The sequence below is a fragment of the Scyliorhinus torazame genome, chromosome 11 (assembly GCF_047496885.1).
Source record: "Scyliorhinus torazame isolate Kashiwa2021f chromosome 11, sScyTor2.1, whole genome shotgun sequence".
In the NCBI taxonomy this organism is placed as follows: domain Eukaryota; kingdom Metazoa; phylum Chordata; class Chondrichthyes; order Carcharhiniformes; family Scyliorhinidae; genus Scyliorhinus; species Scyliorhinus torazame.
In genome coordinates, this window is record NC_092717.1 from 229654914 (window position 1) to 229670787 (window position 15874).

General features: G+C 43.1%; 1 protein-coding gene across 6 annotated transcripts in view; it reads left to right on the forward strand.

Moving 5' to 3' along the window:
• prelid3a (PRELI domain containing 3A) overlaps positions 1-15874 on the forward strand; it is a 45314-nt gene that overhangs the window by 11707 nt on the left and 17733 nt on the right. For all 6 annotated transcript variants that reach the window (XR_011933482.1, XR_011933483.1, XM_072468407.1 and 3 more), the window contains exons 2-4: positions 1142-1310; positions 4122-4211; positions 15568-15638. Coding sequence is in view for 4 of the 6 variants with exons in the window: in XM_072468409.1 (XP_072324510.1) it covers positions 1142-1310; positions 4122-4211; positions 15568-15638 (330 nt within the window). In the remaining 2 variants the exon portion in view is untranslated. The remainder of the gene's footprint in view (positions 1-1141; positions 1311-4121; positions 4212-15567; positions 15639-15874) is intronic.

The following is a 15874-nucleotide window of genomic DNA, read 5'->3' on the forward strand; positions in this document are numbered from 1 at the left end:
AACAGTACTTTCTTTACTCGAGGGGTTTTACCCACCCACACAAATCCAGATATCACCCTATTTACCCGCTTAAAAAAGGCCTTTCCCAAGGTGTAACTTTTAACCTAATATTAGTTCCATGTTATTTGATCTCTATCCCTTCACAGCTCTGTTTTCTTTCCAGTGCTTATACTTAATATTCGTCATGATTACATTTAATTTAAGAACATTGAAAATGAAAAAATGATACGAAAATCACTTATTATCACAAGTAGGCTTCAAATGAAGTTACTGTGACAAGTCCCTAGTCGCCACATTCCGGCGCCTGTTCGGGGAGGCTGGTACGGGAATTGAACCCGCGCTGCTGGCCTGCCTTGGTCTGCTTTTAAAGCCATTCTGCAAATCTCCATCGGCTTGCCCTCTTGCATATTTCTGTTTGGAAAAAGTTAAACATAGTTTGAAAAGTTCTTCCTGACTTGTAGGTGACCATACAAATCCTTTCCAAACTGAGTGAGCTAAATACATTGTTTGATGTTGGTCATTCCAGTCATAGTGCTGCTACTATTACACATTATAGGAAAATATACAAATATCATGAAAAATAGGAAATTCTTGTATCTTTTGCTAGAATGTAATTGTCTAATATTTTTACAGATAATTGCTATGCTGTGGTATACTTCAGTGCTATATCTCTGCATGTCAACTTTTAAAGTATCTATTGTATGCCTGCATCTTAGCAGATCACAAGCTTGGTCTGGGTGATATTTTTGTAACCCCCTTTCTGGGAAACAGGCCTCTTTTGCACCCACATTGTTATAGCCTGCCTACTTACCATTGGCTGGGGACTAATGACAATCCCACAATCCTGTGGGAGTATGAGCCTCCCCAATGAGGGGGGCGGAGAAACCATTAGTAAACTCCTAGTATAAATAAAGCTGGCCAGTTTAGGAACCAGCAGGAAGGAGTGTGCAGCAAGGAAGTTGCTGCTGCTGTTATATATATATATATATATATGTTATTGTAAATAAATGTTATTACTTTGTATCCTTAAAACTCGTGCTGGCTTCTTCGTGGCCCTCACAAAACACATCTTCTCTTCTGTTCCTGGTACAATGGCATCGGGTTTATATGCAATATGCTTGTACTTCTTTGTGTCCTTTAGTCATCCATGGGAGACGGTCATCAAAGCTGCAATGCGAAAATACCCTAATCCCATGAACCCCAACGTGGTGGGAGTGGACGTTCTGGAGAGAAATCTCGATACTGAAGGAAGATTGCATAGCCAACGTCTGCTTAGCACAGAGTGGGGACTCCCCAGCATTGTTATGGCTGTAAGTTTGCCAGCACAATTTCGTAGATTATTTTCAGTTAATTTTAAATATTGTTCATAGACTGCTAATGTCCAGATCCATAAAGATTTGACACAAGTGGCCTATCTAAAGGTTGGTGCAGAGTATCCTGGTCTCTCGGTCAAATCGGGAACAATATTACCCTGAAATATTTTCCTGTATGAAGATTGAGCCAGTGACATACAGTTTGACTGGTTTAGTTAGTTGTTGAAACAATTTGATTGTGGAAAGTGGTATTGAGGCTATAGGAACATAGGAATTAGGATCAGAAGTAGGCAATTCAGCCCTTCGAGCCTGCTCCACCATCCAATCAGATAATGGCTGATCTCTTCCTGGTCTCAAATCCACCTCCCAGCCTGTTCCCCATATCCCTCAAACCTCTTTTTTTTAAATCAAATATATCTATCTCCTTCTTGAAACCATTTAATGACTCAATGATAGAAATTGACTTTTCTAATCGGCTATAAGGGGAGATGATAGAGGTTTAATTGAGAACTCATTAAGAATAATTATCTGTAATCATTTTAGGCATTACTTCAGGGCAACAAATAGCTGGGAACCCACTCGGGGTTAATCCAGATAACACTCTCTAATTTCTTTCTTAAGTTTTACATTTTGCAAGCTGATTGAGACTGCGAGGCTAGTGACGTCAACTAGCTAAAAGCCCCATTGTATGGTAAAAACTGGGTGGCTGTCCAGTACGAGTAGTCCCGTTTATATACTAACAGCCAGTCTAGGACTGATAATTTCTTAGTGAAAACCACGTTTTTCCAATTAATGAAAGATGCAGGTATGGATAATTTGGAAAATTGGCACGCAATGGTATGGGAAAGTGGCACCAAGATATTTAAATACATATATTTCTTTAAATTGATAGACAAAGTTTGAGTCATCACTCAGATTCCACTGCACTATGGGGCAGCGAGTTCCAGAAATATACCACCCTCTGCGAGAAGTAGTTCCTCCTCATCTCAGTTCTAAATCTACCGCCTCAACCTATATCTGTAACCTCTCACTCTAGATTGCCCTCCAAGGGGTAAAATTTGGCCTATGTTTACTTCATCAATCCATTTTAGTATCTTGTATACCTCAATCAGATCCCCTCTCATCCTTCTAAAATCCAGCAAGTATAAGACCAACGGTTTAATCTCTCCTCGTACGTCAACCCTTTCATTCCCGGAATCAATCTGGTGAACCACCTCTGAACTGCCTCCAATGCCACCACATCCTTCCTCAAATAAGGAGACCAAAACTGGACAGAATGCTCCAGATGTGGTCTCACCAACATCCTACACAATTGCAACAACACTCCAGTCCTTTTGCAATAATTGCTAACATTCCTTTGCCTTTTTAAATACATGCTATACCTACATACCGTCTTTCTGCGATTCCTGAACAAAGACACCCAGATCCCTCTACCCAGGCGCATTTTGAATCTGCGTTCCATTTTGATACTTTGCCTTTTCTTTTGGCCACAATGGATAACCTCACATTTATCTACATTAAATTCCACCTGCCAAATTTTGGCCCAATCTCCTAGCCTATCTATATAGAATCATAGAATTTACAGTGCAGAAGGAGGCCATTCGGTCCATCGAGTCTGCACCAGCCTTTGGAAAGAACACCCCACTTAAGCCCACACCTCTACCCTATCTCAGTAACCCCACCTAACCTTTTTGGACACTAAGGGCAATTTAGCATGGCCAATCCACCTAACCTGCACATCTTTGGACTGTGGGAGGAAACCGGAGCACCTGGAGGAAACCCACGCAGACACTGGGAGAACGTGCAGACTCCGCACAGACAGTGACCCAAGCCGGGAATCGAACCTGGAATCCTGGAGCTGTGTCCGTCTGTAAAATCTTTATCTCCTCTTCACTACCTGATTTCCAACCTATTTTAGTATCTGAAAACGTTGCTATATTACACTCTGTCCCTGCTTGCAGATCATTTATATAGATTGTAAACAGTTGAGATCCGAGGACTGACCCCTGCGGCATCCTGCTAGTTACAGTTCACCAGCCAGAGAAAGACCCATTTAATCCAACCCTCTGCTTTCAGTCAGTTAGCCAATCCTCAATCCAATCTAGTACTCTGATCTGATCAGCTATGATCTGATCAAATGGTGGAGAAGGCTCGAGGGTCCAAATAATTTACTCTGTTCCTCATTTGTATGTTTGTATGTTGCCTTAGTAAACTTCATGTGGCTAATTCATAGTCAATGAACTTAGATCTAGGTTTATAGTGAGAATGTTGGGTAATCTGTGTGAAAATACAATTTGAGTAACGTAGCCAACCTGCCTAATTCCGCATATTATTTACGTAGGTACAGTGTCTCAAATCCAGCTATCCAAAAACCAGTGATGCCTGACAACTGTAGATTTTTTTTAAGCTGCCAGGCTTGCATTTTAATTAACTTAAGAAGTGTAAAGTAACTTAGAGGCGTGTTTGGCTAGGTGCTGCATTGGTACACTGACTAGTGATTGGATCTGCGCACCAGTCTTTTCCTGCAATCCGAGTGGTCTGAATGTTGGCAATAAGGTGTTGTTGCAAGGAAATGAATCCAGCACCCACTGTTGTGGAATAGATTCAAAGCCCCAGTAATTATTTTCTCATTTATGGTTTTTTAATCCCCAAAATAAATGTGTGGAATTAAATTCACTCAACTCTTTTGAAACTTGCGTTAGATTCTAGTTCTCTATTCAATGGAATTTGACAATATTATACTGAAATTGAAGTGAAATAAAGGTAACGGTGGGGTAGCTTCATTCCTACATAATGTATTTCTGCTAGATCCTAGGTACAAGCAGGAGCACTACATACATTAAAGAACATTCTGTTGTAGATCCAGTTGAACGGACAATGGAACTTAGCTCTTCTAATGTAAGTATATGATTTTGAAACTCCCAACACCATGGAGCATCTATATTGTAATATACATATACCCATAGCCTTTTCTTCTGCTTCCTTGAAACTTGGAACTGCTATTATTCCACAATAGAAACATCAGGGAAACTGTCCTTTTTCTAAAAGTTTGCATTATTGAATTTATAGTGTTAGCTGTTGGTTCAGTTGGTAGTATTCTCGTCTCTGAATCACAATGGGCTGGTTTAGCACAGTGGGCTAAACAGCTGGCTTGTAATGCAGAACGAGGCCCGCAGTGTGCGTTCAATTCCCGTACCGGCCTCCAAAAAGGCGCCGGAATGTGGCGACTCGGGACTTTTCACAGTAACTTCATTGAAGCCTACTCGTGACAATAAGCTATTATTATTATTATTATTACAAGGTTCCGGTTTAAGTCCCACACCAGGGCTTGAGAGCAAAAATCACGGCTGAAGCTCCAGTGCAGTACTGAGGGAGTGCAGTACTGAGGGAGTGCAGTACTAAGGGAGTGCAGTACTGAGGGAGTGCAGTACTGTTGAAGGTGCTGTCTTTCAGATGAGACCTTAAACCAAGGTCCCATCCTGCCTACTTGGTAGTTGAAGAACCTGTGACACTATTTTAAAGAACAGCAATGGAGTTCGCCCCAGGGCCCTGCCCAATATATACCCCAAAATCAACATTATAAAAAACAGATTATCTGTTCATTGGAGTACTGTGTCCAGTCCTGGGCACCATACTTGAGGAAGGATGTGAAGGCTTTGGAGAGCATACAGAGGAGATTCACAAATGTGATTCCAGGGATAAACAACTGTAACCATGAGGCTAGATTAGAGAGGTTGTGCCTGTTTCCCTTGACGAAAAGAAGGCCGAGAGGAGACTTGATAGAGGTATTCAAGACCCTGAGAGGTATGGACAGGATAAATAGTGAGAAACTGTTTCTGCTCAAGAGTACATCAAGAACTAGAGGACACCGATTCAGAGCAATGGGCAAAAGGAGTAGAAGTGATGTGACAAAAAAGGTTTTCAGCCAGACGGTGTTTGGAGTCTGGAACAAACTTCTGAGAAGGTGGTGGAGGCATGTTTGATCGAGCTGAATTGCTATCTGAAAATAAACAATGTGCAAGATTACGGGGATAAGGTAGTGGAGTGAGATTAGGTAGAGTGCTCTTTCAGTGAACCAGTGCATACGCGATGGGCCAAATAGCCTCCTTCTGCACTGTAATGGTCCTGCGATTATCGCCTTGCTGTTTTCAGGGACTGCCACATTTCCTATGTTACAACAATGAGTATATTTCAAAAAGTGTACATTTGCTGTAGAATACTTTGAAACACCCACCCCCATGGGAACATACAGGAAAAAAGACCTTGATCTTCATTGCACCATCATGGGCAACCTTGCCTTCAGCTGCCTTGGCCCTATGCTTGGGAATTCCCCCTGTGAGTCCTCTCCATCTCTCTTTCCATCTTTAAAAGCTCCCGAAAACACTTTGACCAACTTCATGGTCATCGTCCCTAATATCTTCTTATGTGGCCCCGTGTCAGATAATGCACAGTAATACTGAAATGAAACATCTTGGACATTTTATTACATTTAAAGACACATATAAATGGAAGTAATATGGGACCATTTTTTTATATTTTATTAGTGCTTCTTAGTAAGGTGTACTTGGTTTCTAAAGAGCAATTGTTCTGAAAAATAAAATCTTTCAACATGTAGAATTATGGACCAGGTGCACCTTGTATGCCTTTCCAGGTTTCACTTTGCTTTGTGCTTCTGAGTTTATCTTTACAATTTAGGGCTAAATTTCCCAGGTGATGTTTCCGGTAGATACTCTATTTATTAAATTTCAAATGCATAAAAAACATTTGAGCTCCAGAGGTGATGTTAAAATTCACTACCAAAATGTAGCTATATTCAGCATTTTTTAAAAAGCTTCCTACCAACAACAGCAATAACCTGCTCACAGAAGCTCAGTTTTGGTGCTGTCCGGTCCACTCGATTCCTGACCTCATTACAACCTTGGTCCAAACTTGGAGAAAAGAGATGAATTCAATAGATGAGGTGGACTGACTGCCTTGACATCAAGGCAGTATTTGACTGAGTGTGGCATCAAGGAGCCCGAGCAAAACTGGAGTCAATGGGAATCTAGGTGGGTACGGGGGAGTCTCTCCTCTGGTTTGCACAAAGGGATGTGGCTGTTGGAGATCAACCCCCCTCAGTCTCAGGACACTCCTGCAGGAGTTCCTCAAGGTAGTGTCCTAGGCCCAAACATCTTCAGCTGCTTCACCAATGACCTCTTTTTAAAAAATAAATTTAGAGTACCCAATTCATTTTTTTCCAATTAAGGGGCAATTTAGCGTGGCCAATCCACCTAGCCTGCACATCTTTGGGTTGTGGGGGTGAAACCCACGCAAACACGGGGAGAATGTGCAAACTCCATACGGACAGTGACCCAGAGCCGGGATCGAACCTGGGACCTCGGCGCCGTGAGGCTGCAGGGCTAACACACTGCGCCACTGTGCTGCCCTCAATGACCTCTTAATCATAATGTCAGAAGTGGAGATTCAATACCATTCATGACTCTTCAGCAACCGTGTTCCTATGCAGCATGACCTGGACAACATTCAGGCTTGAACAGATTAGTAACATTTGCATCACAAAGTGCCAGACAATGATTGTCTCCAACAAGAGAGAATCGTCCCATGGCATTCAATGGCATTACCGTTGTTGAATCCCCCCACTATCGATATTCTGGCGTTACCATTGAACAGAAATTAACTGGACCAAACATATAAGTACTGTGGCTAGCAGATCAAAGGCTGGGAATCCTGGAGCAAGTAACTGACTGTTGACTCCCCAAACCATCTACAAGGCACAAGTCAGGAGTGTGATGGAATAATCTCTTGCCTGGGTGAGTGCATCTCAATAGTGGAGCTCAACACCATCCATGATAAAGAACCCCATCCAAAAACCTACACAAAAACCCTATGAGCCCACCTGCTATGACTAGGGCTCCTTGAAGTCCGATTCCATAAATACTGCCTCATTGTGAGCAGTTGAGTCCTGAAAGATGTGCTGTTAGGTTAATTGGACATTCTGAATTCTCCCTCTGTGTACCCGAACAGCGCCGGAATGTGCGACTAGAGGCTTTTTACTTCATTGCAGTGTTAATGTAAGCCTACTTGTGACAATAAAGATTATTATTATAATATGTCACCTCATCAACAGTTTTTTTTCTCTGTTCATGGAATGTTGGCATCGCTGGCTGGGCCAGCATTTATTGTTCATCTCTGAGGGCAGTTAAGAGTCAACCACATTGCTGTGGGTCTGGAGTCACATGTAGACCATACCAGGTAAGGATGACAGATTTCCTTTCCTAAAGGACATTAGAGAACCAGATGGGTTTTACGACAATTGACAATGGTTTCATGGTCATCATTAGACTTTTAATTCCAGATTTTTATTGAATTCAAATTTCACCATCTGCCCTGGTGGGGTTCGAACCCAGGTACCCAGAGCGTTACCCTGGGCCTCTGGATTATTAGTCTAGTGACAACACCACTACGCCACTGCCTCCCCATCTGTGCTTGTAACAAGGTCTGGATCTGAGTGCTGCTGTTGAAACGTTTGAGGGAGAATAAGTAGATATTGCATTGAAATAAAAGCAAACAACTGCAGATACTGAACTCTGAAACAAAAACAGAAAAATGCTGGCAAAATGCAGCAGGTCTGGCAGCATCTGTGGCGAGAGAAACTAGAGTTAATATTGAGTCCATGTGACTCTTCAGAGCTAAAGAGAGGGAGAAATCTACGAACATAGAACTAGATGCAGAAGTAGACCACCCGGCCCCTCAAGCCTGCTCCGCCATTCAATAAGATTATGGCTGATCTTTTTGTGGACTCAGCTCCACTTACCTACCCACTCACCGTAACCCTTAATTCCTTTACTGTTCAAAAATCTATCCAACTTTGCCTGAAAAACATTCAACGAGCCTCATCTGCTTCACTGAGCAGGGAATTCCACAGATTCATAGTCCTTTGGGTGAAGATGTTCCTCCTCAAATCAGTCCTAAATCTGCTCCCCCTTATTTTGGCTATGCCCCCTAGTTCTAGTTTCACCCACTAGTGGAAACAACCTTATCTATTTCCTTCATAATTTTATATTTCTATAAGATTCCCCCCCCCCCCCCCCCCGTTCTTCTAAATTCCAATGAGTACAGTCTCAGTCTACTCAGTCTCTCCTCATAAGCCAATCCTCTCAACTCTGGAATCAAACCAGTGAATCTCCTCTGCACCCACTTCAGTGCCAGTACATCCTTTCTCAAGGAGACCAAAACTGTACGCAGTACTCTGGTGTGGCCTCACCAGCACCGTTTACAGCTGCAACATAACCTCCCTGTTTTCAAACTCCATCCATCTTGCAATGAAGGACAAAGTTCCATTTGCCTTCTTAATTACCTGCTGCACCTGCAAACCAACTTTTTGCGATTCATGCACAAGTACACCCTCTGCATAGCAGCATGCTGTAATTTTTTACCATTTAAATAATAGTCCATTTCACCGTTATTCCTACCAAAATGGACAGCCTCACATTTACCAACATTGTACCCCATCTGCCAGACCCTTGCCCACTCACTTAAACTATTTGTATCCCTCTGCAGACTTTCAGTGTCCTATGCACATTTTGCCCTGTCACTCATCTTAGTGCCATCTGCAAACTTTGACACATTAAACTTGGTCCCCCAACTCCAAATCATCTATGTAAATTGTAAACAGTTGCGGTCCACACTGATCCTTCAGACACACCACTAGTCACTGATCGCCAACCAGCACGCTTTGCTTTCTGCTAGTTAACCAATCCTCTATCCATGCTAATATATTACCTGTAACGCCATGCACCTTTATCTTATGCAGCAGCCTTTTGTGCGGCACCTTGTCAAATGCCTTCTGAAAATCCAGATACACCACATCCATCGGTTTCCGGTTGTCCACCGTGCTCATAGTGTCCTCAAAGAATTCCAATAAATTAGTTAAACATGATCTGCCTTTCATCAACCCATGCTGCGTCTGCCCAATGGGACAACTTCTATCCTGATGTGTCGCTATTTCTTCCTTGAAGATAGATTCAAGCATTTTCACCACTACAGAAGTTAAGCTAACTTTACCTGTCTTTTGTCTACCTCCTTTTTTAAACAGTGGTGCACGTTGCTGTTTTCCATTCTGCCGGAACTGCCCCAGGTTCCAGTGAATTTTGGTAAATTACCACAAGCACATTTGCTATTTCCCCTGCCATCTCTTTTAGTATTCTGGGATGCATTCTATCAGGCCCAGGAGACTTGTCTAGACGCAAAATACCTGTTCAATGCCTCGGCCATTTTCTCATTTGCCATTATTAAATCCCCCTTCTCATCCTCTAAAGGATCAATGTTGACCGTAGCCACTCTTTTTCGTTTTATATATTGTAGAAACATTTGCTATCTGTTTTTATATTCTGAGCTAGTTTCCTCTCATAATCTATCTTACTTTTCTGGGTTTTTTTTGTGGCTTTCTGTTGACCTTTAAAGATTTCCCAATCCTCTAGTTTCCCACTAATCATTGCCACTTTGTGTGCATTTTCTTTTAGATACCCTCCTTTATTTCCTTAGATATCCATGGCAGATTTTTGCCTTTTCCTATGGTCCTTCCTTTTGGATTATATACTGTAAAAGAGGGGGTGGAGCAGCTAGAGCAGAATCGAAGGTCAGTGATGGGTGGGAGCTGGGAGAGATTGAAACAGAGATGTGTAGGTTACGAGACAGAGGAAACGTTAATGGCAGGAAAAAAGATGCTAGTAGTTGAATAAAGGTAAGATATCAGAAGATGCTAATGTAAGGATAAAGTAAGAAGTCTTACAACACCAGGATAAAAGTCAGTGATCAGGTGAAGCAAAACTTTAGAATAAATAACAGATGCCCAGTGGGGAGGGGTTTGGGATTGCATTGGAATAAAACAAATTTGGATATAAAAGAAAGGGTAAAGTTGGAGGAGAAAGATCGCAGTCTAAAGTTGTTGAACTCAATGCTGAGTCCTGAGGGCTGTAACGTGCCGAATCGAAAGATAAAATGCTGGTCCTCCGGTTTGCTTTGGGCTTCACTGGAGCATTGCAGCAGGCCAAGGACAGATATGTGGGCAAGATGTTGAGTTGAAATAGCAAGGTTGGAGGTCATAATTGTTGTATAATTCTTTATGACTCCCTCCCACCACATTACCAGGGATGAGGCTGCTTTTTGATAAAAGCAAATTACTGCGGATGCTGGAATCTGAAACCAAAAGAGAAAATGCTGGAAAATCTCAGCAGGTCTGGCAGCATCTGTAAGGAGAGGAAAAAAGCTAACGTTTCGAGTCCAGATGACCCTTTGTCAAAGCTCAAAAGAAGTGGTAGTGATTACTCACTTAGGGTAGTGGATTCATGTGGTGAAGATATGGAAAATTGAAGAGAATTGATGAGGTAATGGAAACCAGCATGTGACAGGAAGAGACAGAGTGTACAAACATAAAAGAGCACAAGCAAGTATAGTCAATGTAGGAGAAATTGGTTTAAAACTAACAGGAGGAGGAGGAGTGTTCAGGTGAAGGGGGATTTTACGGTAATAATGCATCAGAGTAATGTCCATGCAGGGAATGTGTTAGGAAAACCAAAGGTAGTTTTAAGGAATTTGTATTGATAAAGGTTAGAAATAAAGTATAGCCTTTGTTGTTATAAAATCAATCATAAATGCCTTAATAAAATGTTTTTTAAAAATGAAAGAAATAAAGAATAAATTGTGTTTAATTTAATATTCCTGTACCTGGAAGGGTAAAACGTGTAGTTTGATTCATGCTGGACAAAGATGATTGTGAGTTCCAATTGTGTTTCTGTTGTGCTTAGAGAGGATTACAGTGTGAAGAATAAATAAATTATCAGTGATTGTTTAGCAACTGATGCCTTGTACAGTAGAGAAGCTTTTAAATTTTAGTTAGCTAGTTTGATTGCAGTTGAAGATAGCTGGTGAAAGAGAAGGCAGCTCTCACAGCTCTGCTAGAAGCAGTTGGTTTAGAAGCTTAGAGAGGGAACATCTTTCTCAACTTTGTTAAAAGAAAAGCCAAACCATGGAGCAGTGGTTAAGAAACCAAGAGCCAAACCTGAAGAGCAGCTCGTTGAGGAAACTGGAGAAATGAGAAGTTTCCAAGAAGTCTGAGGTTCAAGGTACTAGAACAGCGAACTGTTCAGTAAAGACAGGCAGAACTGAGAAGAAAGTTGAGAGGCCAGAAAGATATCTGAAGTGATTTTCAGGTTTGTGAGATTTTACTACAGCCTGTGGAATGAGAGTTAAAGTAACTATGGGAATCGGTAGCTGAATCTCATGGAATTTGTGTAAAAGCAGCTAGAAGCAGTTGGTTTAGAAGCTTAGAGAGGGAACATCTTTCTCAACTTTGTTAAAAGAAAAGCCAAACCATGGAGCAGTGGTTAAGAAACCAAGAGCCAAACCTGAAGAGCAGCTCGTTGAGGAAACTGGAGAAATGAGAAGTTTCCAAGAAGTCTGAGGTTCAAGGTACTAGAACAGCGAACTGTTCAGTAAAGACGGGCAGAACTGAGAAGAAAGTTGAGAGGCCAGAAAGATATCTGAAGTGATTTTCAGGTTTGTGAGATTTTACTACAGCCTGTGGAATGAGAGTTAAAATAACTATGGGAATCGGTAGCTGAATCTCATGGAATTTGTGTAAAAGCAGTTAAGACAAAGGAAACCTAAAAGGTGGTGGTGTAAAATCCTGGATTGGATTCACTGTTAGTGGAGCAGAAGCTTTGTTTAAAAGTGTAATTTGGAAAATCTGGTCTAGATTTTGAAATGCAAACTGTGAAGGGAGACCATAATTATGAGAGAAGATCGTAAAGTCTGTTACGGGTGTGGAATTTGGAAACTCTCAAGTGGCAATCACCTGGGGTGGGCTCTGAGAAGACATCCACAAACATTTACTTGGGGTTCAGAGTGGAAGAGTGGGTTCAGAGTGGAAGAGTGTATTTGCCCGCAGTCATCATGTGTGCTTTAAAGGGACTTTTTGATATTGAGACAATTGTAGATTAAGATGTAGTTTATAATCCATATTAATCCTAAAACCTGTGTATAATTGTTAATATATGGGGGGGGAGTAAAAGCATATTGTATCGTAATGCAATTTTTTCATGTTTAATGTTTTTTCTTGTCCTGTCTCCCTCTTTCTCCACTTTTTATTTTTAAAAATAGTTACGGTCTTTTGAGCCAGGGTTCCATTCTCGTATCTTCCCGCCCAGTTTTAGCATCAACTGGGATTGTAACATATGTAAAGCAATAAAATTAAGTCACTTTACCTGAATACATGGAACATCTGTAATGAACGAGTGGCACAAATAGAGATAAGTGGTTTAGTTCTCATCACCATTACAGGGATATGGTAATAAGATAGGAAATAAATATTCTGGGGTACATAACGGGCGGAATTTCCCCCCCTCCCCCACGGCGGGTGGGACAATCGCCGGGGCGCCACACGTGTCCCGCCCCGACACCCGCACGCGATTCTCCCACCCCCCCCCCAAACCGGCGCGGCGAGAATCACGGCTGGCCGCTGGGAGAATCGCCGTTTGCAACGGGCGAGCCGCGATTCTCCGGGCCGAGCGGCCTGCCCAATACGACGAGTTCCCTCCGGCGCCGGCCACACCTGGTCACTGGCGGCGGGAACAGCGCGGGAACGCTGGGGGGGGGGGGGGAGGGGGGGTTCCTGCACCGGGGGGAGCCTCAAATGGGGTCTGGCCCGCGATCGGTGCCCACGATCGGCGGGCCAGCCTCTCTGAAGGAGGACCTCCTTCCTCCGCCACCCGCAAGATCCATCTGACATCCTCTTGCGGGGCGGCCTCGGGGAGGACGGCAACCGTGCATGCGCGGGTGATGTCATTTATGCGGCGCCGGCAGAGTCATTTTAAGCGGCGCCGCTTTCATGTGGCGCCAAGGCCCGGTGCGCGTAAATGACGCGACGCCGCTCCTAGCCCCCAGGGGCGGGAGAATAGGGGGCTGGGAGCGGGCCCCGACGCCTGAGTGAAACACTCCGGTTTTCACTCCGGCGTCGGCACTTAGACTCCCGATGGGAGAATTGCGCCCAACATCTTCTACAGGAAAAGCAGTCCATTTCTAGAAGCTTCCCCTCTATGGGGTTAAATTGTCTTGCCTGAAAGCAAGGAAGTTATGTTAAACTTATATGGAACACTGGTTTGACCTCAACTGGAGTATTGTGTAGAGTTCTGTGCGCCACACTTTAGGAAGGATGTGAAGCCATTGGAGAGAGAATGCAGAAAGTATTCACAGAATGATTCCTGGGATGAGGAACTTTAGTTACATAGGATTCATGGAATTCCTATAGTGCAGAAGTAGGCCCTTTGGTCCATCGAGCTAGTGCTGGCTCTCCAAAAGAGCTCTCTACCTAGGCCCACTCCCCCCGCCCTATCCGCGTAACCCCATGCATTGATCATTGCCAATCCCCTTAACTTGCACGTCTTTTGACAGTGGGAGGAAACCAGAGCACCCGGAGGAAATCCACGCAGACACAGGGAGAATGTGCAAATGCACCCAAGGCCGGAATCAAACCTGGGTCCCTGGCGCTGTGAGGCAGCAGTGTTAACCATTGTGCTGTCAAGACGTTGGGACTGTTTTCCTTGGAGAAGGAAGATTGAAAGATTTGGTAGAGCTAGTTCGTGTCATGAGGGGTCTGGACTGAATAGATAAGGGAGAAACTTTTCACTAATGGAAGGATTGAGATGAAGAGGGCATGGATTTAAAGTAAGCCAAAAGAAGCAATGCCAACATGAGGAAAAGCTTTTTCACACAGCAAACTGGAGGTATATTCAATCGAGGCATTCAAAGGGGAATTAAATTAATATCTGAAAAGGAAGAATGTGCAGGGCTACAGGAAGAAGACAGGGTGTATCACTCGGTGACTTTCTCCCACAGAAAGCCAACATGGACAACATGCCAAATATCCTTCTTCTGCACTTTAACCATTCTGTGATTCTGAAAGGGCTTGACAGGGTAGGCTCTGGGATGGTGTCTGCCCTGGCTGGGAAATCTAGAACAAATCAGGATAAGGGATCAATCATTTAGGACTGAGATGATGAGAAATTTCTTCCGTGAAAGGGTTGAGAGTCTTTGGAACTCTCTACCTCAGAGGGTTGTGGGTGCACCGTCATTGTCTATATAGCAGCATTAAATATATTCATATTCTTCGTCTCTCGAGGAATCAAGGAATATAGGGAGTGGTCGAGAAAGTGGAGTTGAAGCCTATGATCAGCCACGATCTTATCGAATGGTGGAGCAGGCGTGACAGGCCGTATAATCTGTTTCTGCTTCTTGCGGGTTTTTGAAGAAATTTCATAGCTGGGAAATCATTGATCAGGTCATTATGGAACAGCTGCCGAGAGCTTAAAACACCCATTTGTAGAGAGAATTCTATGAAAGTGCAAACACTGCACAATCTTCTCTGAAGCTGAGGGTAGGTTCTACAAATGAGCCAATAATTCCAGGGAAAACAGACCACAGAATCACAGAATAATACAGCACAGAAGAGGCCCTTCAGCCCATCGCGTCTGCACTGACACATGAAAAACACCTGACCTGCCTACCTAATCCCATTTACCAGCACTTGGCCCGTAGCCTTGAATGTCTCCTCAAGATGGCGCCGGAGCGTGATGACTCTCTGCGAGCTCTCCCAAACAGATCCTCCCGTCCAATGTTATGATGTGCCAAGTACTCATCCAGGTACTTTTTAAAGGATGTGAGGCAACCCGCCTCTACCACCCTCCCAGGCAGTGCACTCCAGACCGTCACCACCCTGTGGGTTAAAAGCATTTTTCCTCAAATCCCCCCTAAACCTCCTGCTCCTGACCTTGAATTTGTGTCCTTTCGAGACTGACCCTTCAACTAAGGTGAACACCTGCTCCCTATCCACCCTGTCCATGTACACCTCGATCAGGCCGCCCCTCAATCTTCTCTGCTCCAGAGAAAACAACCCAAGCATATCCGACTGGAATATCTTCACTTCTCCTTCCTTCAGTCCAAAATGACTTCCAATTATTACCCCTCCCAAAGTTGATGAAAACCTTTCACACGTGAAGTCATTCTGTTCTAACATGTATGTCATATTAAACAACTCTTCAAAGCGAAGGGAGAGGCTTTAGTGTTTTTGTCTTGAACTTATTTTTTGTTGGTGCATAGGTCCCCGGGTCTGTTTATTTGATGTTGGAAGAACAGATCCTATGAATGAGACTATATCATTTCAAACGAGCTCCATTCCTATTCCATTCGTTTGTTACAGATAACTCTCAGTAACCTTGTATCAGTTGATGAAAGACTGATATATCGACCTCATCCTGAGAATCCAGAAACGTGAGTACAATGTATTAAAACATCTAGATAAGACTCTTTTATTTTACTGGTTATATCTTGCTTTTGACTTTTTTTAAATCTTAAAAAAAATTGACTGGTTTGTCTTAAACAATGGCCTAGACTTTGTGATCAGTGACAAACAAACAGTGTTTGCCATTTGCTGTGTTCATAGCTGTCCACAGAGAATTTTCAAGCTACTGAGCAGAGATTCACCATCAATGGACATATGAACCATT